At 42.9% G+C, this 13,203-nt stretch overlaps 1 protein-coding gene and 1 long non-coding RNA gene across 2 annotated transcripts in view; one reads left to right on the forward strand and one right to left on the reverse strand.

Annotated features, from left to right (window-relative positions):
* The window catches only part of LOC144983824 (uncharacterized), a 30,720-nt gene extending 25,651 nt beyond the window's left edge, over positions 1-5,069 (reverse strand). Inside the window, exon 1 of the long non-coding RNA XR_013647647.1 lies at positions 4,818-5,069. This is a non-coding gene — a long non-coding RNA (uncharacterized LOC144983824). The remainder of the gene's footprint in view (positions 1-4,817) is intronic.
* Positions 5,070-8,924: 3,855 nt separating this feature from the next.
* Positions 8,925-12,984, forward strand: sox1b (SRY-box transcription factor 1b). The gene is made up of 2 exons (XM_078931327.1): positions 8,925-10,034; positions 11,764-12,984. The coding sequence occupies exons 1-2, from the start codon at positions 9,426-9,428 to the stop codon at positions 12,184-12,186; spliced, it is 1,032 nt and encodes a 343-aa protein (XP_078787453.1). The 5' UTR covers positions 8,925-9,425; the 3' UTR covers positions 12,187-12,984.
* The last annotated feature ends 219 nt before the right edge of the window (positions 12,985-13,203 follow it).

Here is a 13,203-nt window from a genome sequence, read left to right on the forward strand (position 1 = left end):
CACATCGATTTGAATACAGAAAATACTAAAAATGGGATTTCAGGCTTAATTTTCTTTAAATATGTCCTCCATCATAAGGGAAATGCCACAAAAAGAAAAAAAGCAGTTTTTTTTTTAAACATAGTGTGTCTATAAAGGCTTTTGTTGACACTTGCTGGTTCTGTGGTTTCAAAAATCTGCAGCAGCTGACAGATTGTTCTGGCCCGCAGCACAATTTTCAGACGTGTCAGTAAAAGTCGGACGCGTTGGCGAGCGGGGATTGAATGGGATTAGCTGGTCCCGGCCAACGGCGCCCAACCGAACGCAAAGGTGTCTGCTCAGCAGGTCTGTCAGCTGCTGTCTCAGTTGCACCGTTGTGGGCGTGTCCATCCGGAAAATGGGCAGTTCTCCAAAATAAGATCATTTTTTAGTAAGATTTTACTCATTAAAACTCTAGATTTGCTACTTTTTTTTAGCATTTGAAAGGTTGAAAAGGTTTATTTTATACAGAACCAAAAATGTTGTGGTAGGAAAACAGAAGGAGAAGAGGCCGTGATTGGTTTGTTGTTCTTTTTTTGGGGGGATTCTAAACATTCTTGACTTAAAATAAGTAAAACTGTCACGGTGGTGGGGTGGCTCGAGAGCCGGTAGTACCCAGTAGCAGAGGCGGAGGCATGAGGATCAGAGTCTAATGGATTTAATAAACAAAAACCAAACACAAAGCGCTGCAGAGCAGGATTTCTGAACAAACAAACCGTACTTGACGTGGCGAGGAACATGAAACATGGACCGTGGCAAGAGACAGCATGACATGAAACACCATGACAAGACTAATGAACCAGCACAGGAGGAAGGCAAAGACATGACTTAAATACAGACAGGGCAGACAAGACACAGGTGAACACGATCAGGGCAGATGGGGACCAAAGGAAGTAAAACTCAAGAAAACAGACAAGACAGGAGAACTTTCAAAATAAAACAGGAAACAGAAACAAACAAGACAGAACAAGAACGAAAAACAAGACAACAAACTCAAATCATGACAAAAACTAAACCTATTTTTATGCTTTGGTTCACTTTGCAGAGAAGAGCAGACTTTACTGCAGTTTTCTAAAATACGGTGGTCTGTTGGAGCCAAAACTGTGTGAGATACAGAGGTTTTTTTTTTACTGTATGTTGCTGCTTCTCTCCCAGGATCCCCTTTGAATCTTCACCTTCAATGCTGATGGAAGGAGGTTTTCACTCTGACTATACACGACCCCGTTCATTCTTTCCTTTACGTGGATCAGTCGTCCTTATGCTGAAAAACAGCCCCAAATGATGATGTTTCCACCCCCGTGCTTTACAGTAGGCATGTTGTTCTTTCGATGCAGCTCAGCATCTGAAGAGTTCTTACCAAAAAGTTCTATTTTGGTTTCATCTGACCATAGGACATTCTCTCTCTTCTGGATCCTCCAAATGCTCTCTAGCTAACTTTAGACAGGTCTGCACATGTACTGGCTTCAGCAGGGGGACACGTCTGGCCCTGCAGGGTTTGAGTCCCTGGTGGCGTTGTGTGTTACTGATGGTAGCCTTTGTTACTTTGGCCCCTGCTCTCTGCTGGTCATTCACTAGGTCCCCCGTGGGGTTCTGGGTTTTTTGCTCACCGTTCTTGTGATCATTTTGACCCCACGGGGTGAGATCTTGCAGATGGAGGGAGATTATCAGTGGTTTACTATCATACTTCCTAATACTTGCTCAGGTCATTTGTTCACACCTGTTGCAGATTCAGTCTTCCCAGCCTGGTGCAGGTGAACAATTTGGTTCTGGTGTCCTTAGACAGCTCTTTGGTCTTGGCCATAGTGGAGTTTGGAGGGTGACTTTTATTTTGAAAGTACAACAGAAGCGTTCGTGTCAAAACCCGGACCTGTTCGCCTGTTCTCCCTCTGTTTGCCGTTAAATTGATGTGTCATCACAACAGCGATAGACCAGATTAGATGAAAAATTGACAAGTTTAGAATATTTTCATTATTTTGTGTCATTTCTGTCAATTTAGAGAGTTTTGGATGAACAGATAAGAAGATTCCTCTGAATTTTTAAGTTACACATAAAAGAAATGGTAAATTAAAGTTAGTTTTGTGGATTTCTTTGTAGAGAAGTTAATGACTGTTTTACATGCAAACACCAGTGTGTTGTTGTTGTGTTGGTTTTGTGACGTCTTTATGGCCTGTTTGCGTTGGCTGCCGGATCTCTGGGGGACTATCATCGCTGCTAATCCTCGTCACGGTCGGCTAATCTATTTCTGCCGGGGTCCACTCCCTCCCGCCGCTCCCTCCTTTTTTCTCCTCCATCTCTCCTTCACCTTCCTCCTCAAAGGTCACTTCTCCATTCTCCTCCTCCTCCTCTCTAATGACATAAATCTTGTTTCTCAGAGAATTCCTGTTTGTTTGAAAAAGCAAACGCATGTTGACGGGTCTGGATCTTCCCTTCCCATCCCTCCAGGCGTCAGCTCCCATTTATTCAGAGCTCCGTGAAAACATGCGGCTATTTTATTTCAAATTCAACAGGAGCTCCAAAGAACATTTTTAATTTTCATTTTTTATTTTATTATAAGAAATTAAAATTTCCAGTAAATACCAAACGCGCTGAAACTTAAAAGGCTGAAATATTTTGAAAAATGTTTTAACTTTATGAGCTTCAGACCTTCAGGACTGCAAAAGCATCCAGGATACAGAAGAACAAGATGAATGAGGAACAGAATGATGGTAAACAGAACACAGAAATGCATGAATAACAGCATGCTTTTAATTTTAAAAAATAGCTCCATTTAAACTGAAAAGTTGTCAGGAAGGGAGGCCACGCCCCCAAATGAAATCTTACGCACAGTCACTATGTACATTCAGCGCAAATTGCACGAATAAAAATTGGTCACACGTGAATATATATGTGGAAAAAGTGAGAAAAGTCGTGAAAAATTTGTGTCACGAATAAATGACGTTAAGACCACGGGAGAATATGAACATGTAAATCAACACAGACACCACTAATTTGAAAATATTTTCTTGCAAAAATCACACACAAATGTGTAACATTTACATATTAATTGTGTGTAAACTAGGCAAACTATGTGTAAACTACGTCATTCTCAACCAGCCGAAAATGTAAACAACGGAAAACCGGATTCACGTAAAAACCCGTCGGCTGAAAACCCTCGTCTGACGAACGCAAGAAACACGTATGAATGACGAATATCACGCATGGATCACGAAAGAATGTTATTTAAATGGAAAATGTTTATTATTAATGTTTATTATTAAAGAAAAAGGCTTAAAAAATAAAAGCTTTTAATTGAAAATAACTGAGATTTTCAGAAAGTGTCTTAAATTATTGAAAAATTAATGGAATCTGTCTGCCTGGAAGTTTTTTTTCTGAATTTCTCCTAAATAAAGATGAGATTTTTGCATTTTGAAAAATGCAAAAACTGCCCATACTGTACTTCCCTGTTTTTATTGGTTTTATTTAATTTATTGATTTTATGCTGTTTTTTTTAGTTTGCTGTTTTGTTTTTATTCTGCGTTGTTAAGCACTTTGGTCAGCTCCTGCTGTTTTAAAAGCGCTTTATAAATAAAGTTGACTTGACAAAAAATGAATCCCGATCTATCACGTTAACGAATTCTTCCGTAAATGTTCTCACCTTTATATATATATATATATATATATATATATATATATATATATATATATATATATATATATATATATATATATATATATTTTTTTTTTTTTTTTTAAAAAGCTCATACTTGTAACAGATTTTTTTCACATTACACGCCTTCAAATCAGATAAATTTAGTCCAAAAATGTCAAAAATCGGAGAGGGAAAAGATCCGCCTTCCTTCACTCCAATCATCTCCTCACCCTTCTCAACCTTTCAGCTTACCTCCCCTCTCACTGCTAACAAAACCACAATCAGATTTCTTCCTCTTTTACACACACACACACACACACACACACACACACACACACGCACGCACACACACACACACACACACAGCATGATTTGTTCATATTTCATCCAATCTCTGAGCAATCAGTGATAAGGCCGGCTCCTCCCGACAATACAGGCAGACGGGGGGAAGGGGGGGCATGCTCTAATTAAATTAAATGCAAGTACAACTGTGGTTGTTTCGGCATTGGGGGGGGGGGGGGGGGGTTGTGTGTCCTGGGGGACAAAAATTAAATGTAGCTTCAGTGTCAACACTGACTCGCAGTGAAGTGACTGGAAATGAGGGTTTGTGGGTAACATGAGAAAAAAAAAAGCCTGGTTACATGTAGACAGTCAGGCAGACCGCCTCCCTCCTTTTTTGTGGTTTTGGCTTACGTTTTCACGCCATGCACTCGGGATTAATCTGAGAATTAAATTTTAAAAATAATAATAAAAAAAAACTACATGCAGTTCCAGCTGATGCTCACTAGGGGGCGAACAAAAAGCTCAGAGAAAGCAGATAACTAAAACAGGAAGTAAACAGATTAGACCCGCTAACCCGAATAAATATTAAGTGTCTGTAGAATAATTTACTCAAACATTTTCAAACATTTTTGGTGATATTTTTGATTAGATTTCTGCTCTGAGCTGTTTTTATTTGAAGCAACTAACCATTTTAGCACAAACAAAAGCTTGTAAGAATTCACGTGCAAACGCTGAAGTTATGGAAAATTCCTGATTGGTTTATAAAGGCTATAGACATTTTTGGATAAAAAAAAGATTTTAAACAGATAAAAATGTTCACATCTATGCTGAAATGCAGAATTAATGGCAGTCAGATTATAAATCAGAGTTCACTTAGTTATGAACTCACTCAGAGTCATCCTTGTGCAGCTGTTGTCACTAAGAAAAGGATTTTTCTGAGCCGGTTGCACGCTCGGACAGTCCCCCGCTGTCCGGTCTCGTGCGTTCTGCAGCCTGAATCCATGCGACCTGACAGCCTGCTGTGACAGGGAGCCTTAAACAAACTCCCTTCAGGATCACACGCCAGACGCCAGAATGTCTTTGATCATCTCCGTGCTGACTCAGATGTCAGGAGTGAAGTGGAGCGCTCCGCTGGCTGCTTTCACCCCTTCAAAGCTGAGAAAGTGAGTAAGTAAGTAAAACACAGGAAGGCGTTTACTAAATGTGATGGTAAAAGCACGGGCGAGTCAAAATCTGTTTTTCTTCTTTGAAGGCCATTCTCCACCATGATCAGAGCTGACTTTGCACATTAGCGCCCCCAAACGATGAGCAGTTGGAACTACTATTTTTTAACGGGTGGGTCGATCCGCTTCAGTTTTTTTGGGTTTGATCTTTACCGTCAGTAAAAGTAGAAAAAAAAAAGCAAATAAAGATGTGAAAAGTATCATCTATCCAGATCCATCACGTCTACGGGATCTTTACAAGTGCAATCGTAATCGACAATAAAAAAAAGAGAAATAAATGTATGGATTGGTGCGCTCCACTTCACTTGAAGTATCCAAATCGAGCGTTCAACTTTTCTTTTATAAAGTTTGGTTCCTTGATTCAAAGATTCAAAGGGGTTTATTGTCATACACACAATGAGGTGCTTACTTTGCTGTCTGCTCTGAATGACAAAAGGTTAAAGGTTAAATAAAATATAATACAGATAGGGTAGAATATATACAGGATATCTGAAACATTCACACATAACATTAAATATAACTAGACACACAAATCATCTGTTGTGCAAAGTCAGCTGAGAATAACTGCAAAAGAGGCTTTTTTTAAGATGTTGAATATTAAGGTGTAAACTTCAAACTTTGGGATTTAATAAATCGGCGCTCTTCTATAGCCGAGCTCCCCGACCACGGATGTCGTCAACTCCTTTAGGAGCCAAAGAACCGCTCTAAAATCAGGCGCTGGCTCCTACAAAACTCTGAATCAGCTGGGCGGACGTATAGCTCAGCAGAATTTACACTAGAGAACCGGAATTTGTTCCTAATTGGTGGTTTCGACCCCAGAACAAGAACTTTTGGTGTTTTCAGGATTATGGGTCAATTTCATGGGAATTCCTCTCAATAGCTTATTACAATTTTAAGAATTCTATATTAATCTCTAAAATAAACTATGATTTTATCGCAGAATTCTGATTATTGAAACATTTTTGTACAAAAAAAGACCCAAGGATTTCTATAGAGTAAAAGTCTCAAACTTTGATGAAAGCTCTGGGACTTCATCTGAGAAAAAGCGGAACACTCCCTCGGACCGTGTGGAAGTGTTCCCGTGCTTCCAGCAGCGTCTGCCGACTCAGCGCTCTGGGCTCTTCCAGCTCAGCTTTCCAGTGAAACTCTGCAAACGGCGGGCTGCGCTCAGCAGAAACTCTGGCGTGAATCACAAAACACCAAAATCACAGATTCAGAGAATCCCAATCAGAGACAGAGAGGATCTGGGAGTTTGAATATGAACAAAGCTGAAACGGTTCAACTTTACTGAACTTCAAACCCATTGGAAATATTCCAGTTACTAACTTTTAATTTCCGGTCTGAAGTGAAAATTGTTTTCTAATAAAAGAAAAATCTCAAAACTTTTTAAATGATTAACTTTAAAAACAAAGAAAACAACATCTTTCCTTTTGCAGGGAAATAATTGAACAAACACACCTCATTTAATCTCTTAAACTATTTTAATGAACATAAATAAAGTAGCTTCTCCTTTAAGCAGTTGATCTTTACCAACATCATCTGGGAAATAAAAATAAATAGAATTCCAGTCTCTGTTACTGATTTATGTTGTGCACGTTTGAATCTTTCAACCTCTGAGAAAACGCTTCCTAAATTCCAGATTAGAACTTTTTTTTTTTAAACTCTCTCTTAGCATTTTCTGTTAGTTTTTCTTCATTTTTTTATTCTTGACTCTACTTTGTCATCTTTTCTTCTTTTGTCATGAATCTAAAAAGGAGGAACCTCCTCGAAAAAACAGCGATTAATCCTCCCATTCCTCATTTAAGAATAAGGAAATGGCTTTTAATGAAGCCGTGGCTTGATTATGGATCCGATGTCTGACACAAAACCGCCCGCCGTCACGTTAGCGTTCCACTCCGATCCATCTTCTGATCGAATCGTTCCCAGTGATGATGCCGTCTTTAGGAAAAACTAAAAAAAACACTCGTGGACATAGTTTCTGCAGGGCGGCAGGAGTTTTTTACTTCCCAGTTGCGTTAGCATAGAGCAAGCCCGCCCCCTCTTCCCCTTTTCCATTGCAGAGAGCTCTCTGTTTACACACTCTCCTGCTAGCTTACAGTCCTCCACACACCACGCAACCTAGCATTAGCGGTGCAACAAAGATGGCGAGCGATAGTCAGAGTTTATTCCAGCTCTTCCACGTCACAAATAGGATCTTTTTCAAACTGCTTTTTGTCGTCTGCTCCTGATTCACCGTGATTTGGATAAAGAAAAACTCCAAAATGCAATTTTAAGCGTAACTTTTTCTTATAAAACCCTTTTTTTTTATTGAACGTCACCTCCAAAGCTTTCCGTCCATCTCTGATGACGGTTCAAATATTCCTCTGTGCATTCAGAGTTGGACAGAAGGCCACACAGCACCATATCCCAGCATCCTTTGCGTGTTTTTCCAGCATTCTCCTTTTTCCCCTCAATCCCGCTAACTTCAAGTTTAGCCTCATTCCACCCTCTTGTTTGGATGTTTCACTCCAAAAGAAGAAAAAAAAACATTTTGTGTCCTCAGTTTAATGTGTCAGTGATCACAGTTTTACTGTTTTTTCTCTCTCTTTTTTTCCAAAATAGTGCATTATTACTGTCTCACCCTGGTTTTTGTGTCTAAATCTGTTGCAGATGTGGAAACTTTTGATGCAAGATGGACACAAATTGTGGAAGAAACGCCTGATAAGGAGGAAATCTGAACGACAAACAAGGAGGAGCTGGTTTATTTTTCTCTGTAAGGCCAAAGGAAGTTTTCAAATCCAAAAAAAACCTTTTTAAAACGATATCTTTCACATCTTTATGGCCTCATATCTTCGTTTTATGCTGCAAAAATGTCAAAACGCAGATTTTACGTCACATTATTTATCACTGTTGAGCACCAGGCCTTTGAAAATACACACTTTTTTCTAAAATTGTATCAAACTTTTCACGAATTCCTTCCTTGTTTTAGGTAAAAACAGCTTTTTAAGCATATTTCTCCAATGTAAACACCCTCTGGTAGCATCCGCACGCAGGAAAATGTTTCCATGAATGTTTCACTTTCTAAAAATAAAGATCCGGGCACTTTGAGGATCTAATCTATCAGATCTGACGATCCGATCGATTTGCCTGCAAAAATCCCCCAGCAGAGAGCAGCTGATGTAAATCCCAGCGCAGTGACAAAGTGCCTCTCCCTCTTCTATTACTGGATCAATAAATCCTGTGTTAGTAAATAGAGAAGAGTGTCGCTCCTTCAGTCAATATGAAGCCTCTCTGTCCATTTTTTTTTTTTTTTACTCTGAGGGAGACGAAGCACTCTGGATCACTACACCCAACCGGGACCCACGGAGAGAGCAGCATCAGGCCCCAGCGGCGCGCCAACACACTTAACCATCCGCATGAGAGGCTGGCAGCACCTGGCAGACGCCACTTTGGGAACGCCAACCCCCCCCCCTGGAGCATGACAGCACACTTTAACGCTCCGTTTCTGTCTGTTCTGAGCTAGAAAACTTTGAAAAGAAAAAAAAAAACTCTCAATGTATTCATCTTCTGATCTCATAACAGATATTAATATTAAACTGTAAGACAAAATAAAAGTCTTATACGGTGTACGGATGAGTGTTTTGCATGTTTCTGTTTGTTTACTGTTTTCGTTTGCTGCCCCGCTTTTCTTTGCTGAAACAAAAGATGCTCTGGGCGTCAGTCACCTGTTTCCTAGCAACGGGCACAACAACAAAAAAAGCACCTGTGGCTCTGAATAGAAGAGCTGTGTAGTCCTTATGTGGACAAAAAGGGTGAAAAGAGAGGGGGGGGTGCTCAAACACAAGAGATTTTAGGGGCATTTTTCATCCAATATGAGAGAAATCTGAGGAAAAACAGGAAGAAATGGTTTTAAAAGCTGTTTGGATGATTATAATTTGCTTTTTTATTTATTAAATTGAAGATAATGTCATAAACAAATTAAATGTATATATAAATATATATATATATTTTTTTATAGTTGATGAGAGGGAGTCATTTTTAGTTCTCCCACGTCACGAGAACCTCCAGCATGCAAATCTGCGCTCGAGCCTCTCCATTGGCCGCCTCGCGCTCATTTAGCTGCTGTCAGCGCGCGCAGAGCCGGGCACGCTCCTGTAACTTTTTTTTCCCCCCTCAGTCCGGCGCAAAGTGAGCTCCGACCCTGGTGGATGTCGTGGGGGGGGAGACAGACAGGGGCCGCTGTAACCTGTGAGGGGACTTTCATGTGAGGGTGTCCCCGCGCGCGCGCCGGCTGAATGTACAGCATCATGATGGAGACCGACCTGCATTCCCCCGTGGTGCCCCAGACCAACCCGTCCAACCCGGGGGGCCCCGGTGGGAAGGTCCCCCAGGAGAGGATCAAGAGACCCATGAACGCCTTCATGGTGTGGTCCCGGGGCCAGCGCAGGAAGATGGCCCAGGAAAACCCCAAAATGCACAACTCGGAGATCAGCAAGCGGCTGGGCGCGGAGTGGAAGGTGATGACGGAGGCGGAGAAGAGACCCTTCATCGACGAGGCCAAGCGGCTGCGGGCCATGCACATGAAGGAACACCCGGACTACAAGTACCGGCCCAGGAGGAAGACCAAGACCCTGCTGAAGAAGGACAAGTACTCGCTGGCGGGGGGGCTCTTGGGCTCCTCCGCGGGGATGGGCGGCGGGCAGCGACTGGAGAGCCCCGGAGCGGGCCAGGTGGGGGCCAATGCGGGCTACGCCTCGCACGTGAACGGCTGGGCGAACGGCGCGTACTCGGGGCAGGTGGCGGCGGCGGCCGCGGCGGCTCACGCCATGATGCAGGAGGCGCAGCTGGCGTACACGCAGCAGCACCCGGGCGCCGGGGCTCACCCGCACCACCACCACCACCACCTGCACCCAGTGGCGGTTCTACCCTGAATTACTCCCCGGGCGAGACCCTCCTCTGGCGCCCCCCCCCCCCCAATAGAGTCACTTTGTCCATTTATTGTAACTGAAAATACAGTTAGGAAATATTTAATAAACACAAATAATCTGAAATAAATATTATAAACTACAAATCACGCAAATAATACACTAGAATAAATGTAACTGCAGCACTAAGAACAGAAAACACTAACTAAAACCTAACCTTTGTGGCCTTCCTGATGCAAGCTTGTCAATAACGTCATCATATGAAATCTGCTCCCCCCCTGAATGATTGATACTAACAACAGCAGGTTAGTGAGTTGCTCCTGAGACATTGGTGATCTCAGGTATGACTTGATCAACTGGAGTTTTGAAAAGCTAACAGCAGCGGCAGCAGCTGCAGCGGCAGCAGCTGCAGCGGCAGCAGCTGCAGCGGCAGCAGCTGCAGCGGCAGCAGCTGCAGCGGCAGCAGCTGCAGCGGCAGCAGCTGCAGCGGCAGCAGCTGCAGCGGCAGCAGCTGCAGCGGCAGCAGCTGCAGCGGCAGCAGCTGCAGCGGCAGCAGCTGCAGCGGCAGCAGCTGCAGCGGCAGCAGCTGCAGCGGCAGCAGCTGCAGCGGCAGCAGCTGCAGCGGCAGCCGCTGCAGCGGCAGCAGCATGCTACCATCACAGCTTATTTAACATTATGAACTAATATACAACAATAAAACACAACAAAAACTTTGTGTTACAGCAGAGCAGAAAGACACACGAATCATAACTAATGTTACAAGTTAAGGCAGAGCAAACATTTAAGAATAAATATCTTAAAAATGACGTTATTTGCAATATTTGGGCCTACTTCAGTTTTGGTCATAATAGACCAAACAAGAGATTTTTCCTCTGCAACGTTGTTGTTGTTGGAGGGCAGGTAGCATTCGAATTTAGAAAACGTGCATCTAGCTATGCGATAATACCCTTTTCTTTGTCTCTTTTCTCCTCTTCTTCTCTTTTCTTTCTAAATTGGGCACCAGCTTTGACCTTTTTTCTCCATATTTCAGATGTTTTTGCATTTAGCATAAATGTCCTGACATAGGTATCAAGTCTGTCGACTAAACCAACTGTCATCTAAGTGAAGAATTTTTTTTGTTTTCCCATTTTTTATTTGGGCATTTCACACAAAAATAACCAAAAAAGCATGATTTTTTTATACCTTTTTTATACCCGCAGCCCCCCCCCGTTCGTCATACATTTCCAGAAGGAGCACGTGCAGCTGCACCCAGGGGCGCCAATTCGCTACATGGCGGCGCAATTTTTATTTTTATTTTTTCATCAAGCACTGAGCCGCGGCCCGCGACCGTTGCCCCCTGGAAGAAGATCCAGCCAGGTTTGCGCATGCGTTTTGCGCTCCGTGCTCACCTCTCAGCCTGCATCCTTCACCCCGCGCCCCCTCCCTTCTCCTTCTTCACCCCGCGCCCCCTCCCTTCTCCTTTTTCACCCCGCGCCCCCTCCCTTCTCCTTCTCACACACATTTGCGTCTACTTCTCAAAGACAGGAGAGAGCGCAGCTGCGGGGCGGGGGCGCCGCCAGGTTTCAGGCTGTTACAAACTCTGTGATATAAGTAAACCAATAGTGATTCATAAAGTATTTTACAAGAGCTGAGCCGCTGGCGCCGCCCCTCCGTCATTTTTCCGCCCCGGGCGATCGCCCGTATGGCCCGTGCCTAAAACCGCTACTGCCTGCACCACCACCCGCACGGCGCGCAGCCCGTGCACAGGTACGACATGAGCGCGCTGCCTTACAGCCCCATCTCGAACTCCCAGAGCTACATGAGCGCGTCCCCGCCGGGATACGGCGGCATCACCGGCTACACTCACCAGCACCAAAGCTCCGGGGTCTCCCCGGTGTCCGGGACCATCGGGGGCACCTTGGGGTCCCTGGTCAAGTCGGAGCCCAGCGTGAGCCCGCCGGTGTCCAGCGGCCGCGCCATGCCGCCGTGCGCCACGGGGGACCTGCGGGACATGATCAGCATGTATCTGCCGGGCGGGGAGGCGGCGGGGGACCAAAGCAGACTGCACGTGCTGCACCCGCAGCACTATCAGAGCGGCGGCGGCGGCTCATCCGCCACGGTTAACGGGACGGTTCCGCTGACGCACATTTGAACCAAAAACTCTCCAGCTCCATGGACGTGGACGCGCGCTGCTCCTGACTGTAAATTCTGGCCGCTTTAGAGCCATAAAAATGCAATCACTGATGAACAAACTTCTTTTTTTCTTTTTTTATTTGACAATTTCCTTCAGTAATTATGATTTTTGTGCGCATTTTACGCGTGTTCGCTCTGTGGATTAGAGCATGCCAATTTTTGGACGCGATTTAAATTATAATCCGTGAAGGCTGCTGGTGCATTTTGAAGGTTTTGCTCTGCACTCACGCACCCCTCGACTTTTTTCTGTGGAATTAGAGGCCCCCGCTGTGTGTTTGAAGGATTTTTATTTTTATTTTTTTAAAGAGGGCAGCGTAAATAAACGGAGGGCGGTGTGGAACATGTCTTTAAAAAAAAAAAGTTTTAGGCTGCAGTTGATGCTTGTAAACATGTGAGTCAGTCGGTGTCATTTTGAATCTGTTTTTGCTGTTGTAAAATATTTTAAATTGTGAATAAATAGGCCTAATGGAGACCATTTTAATGCAATTATATATATATATGACAAATATATATATATAAAAATTGCGCAAAATGCAAGATAATATTGACATAATTCTAAATATATGAAGAATTTGGGGGGGGGGGTGACATTTTGCTGTTTTTTAAGTCATGTATTTATTTTTGACATTTGGGGGCAAAAACAATTTTAATTGCTGTATTGAATTTGAAAAAAAAAGATTAATAGAACTAATAATTTGATTAAAAATGGAAAATAAACGGATCAAAGCAGAGGTGTTTCCTCAGCACAGCTGGAAAATGGAGTGAGCTGTCATCCTTTTATTTATTAAAAAGAAATCGTATTTGTATTTTAATTTGGAGGAATCTTTAAGGTTTTGTTGGTTCCGCTGGATTTTTGTACCATGTATTAATTTTAAATTAATTTATAATATTTCTTAATTTACTAGAAAGAGCACGACAAAATAAATTAGACTCTTCTCATTTTAATAAATTCACATCTTTACTTTAGGCATACATT

The sequence above is a fragment of the Oryzias latipes genome, chromosome 2, assembly GCF_053564925.1.
Source record: "Oryzias latipes strain Hd-rR chromosome 2, Olatipes_Hd-rR_3.1".
Classification (NCBI taxonomy): Eukaryota; Metazoa; Chordata; class Actinopteri; order Beloniformes; family Adrianichthyidae; genus Oryzias; species Oryzias latipes.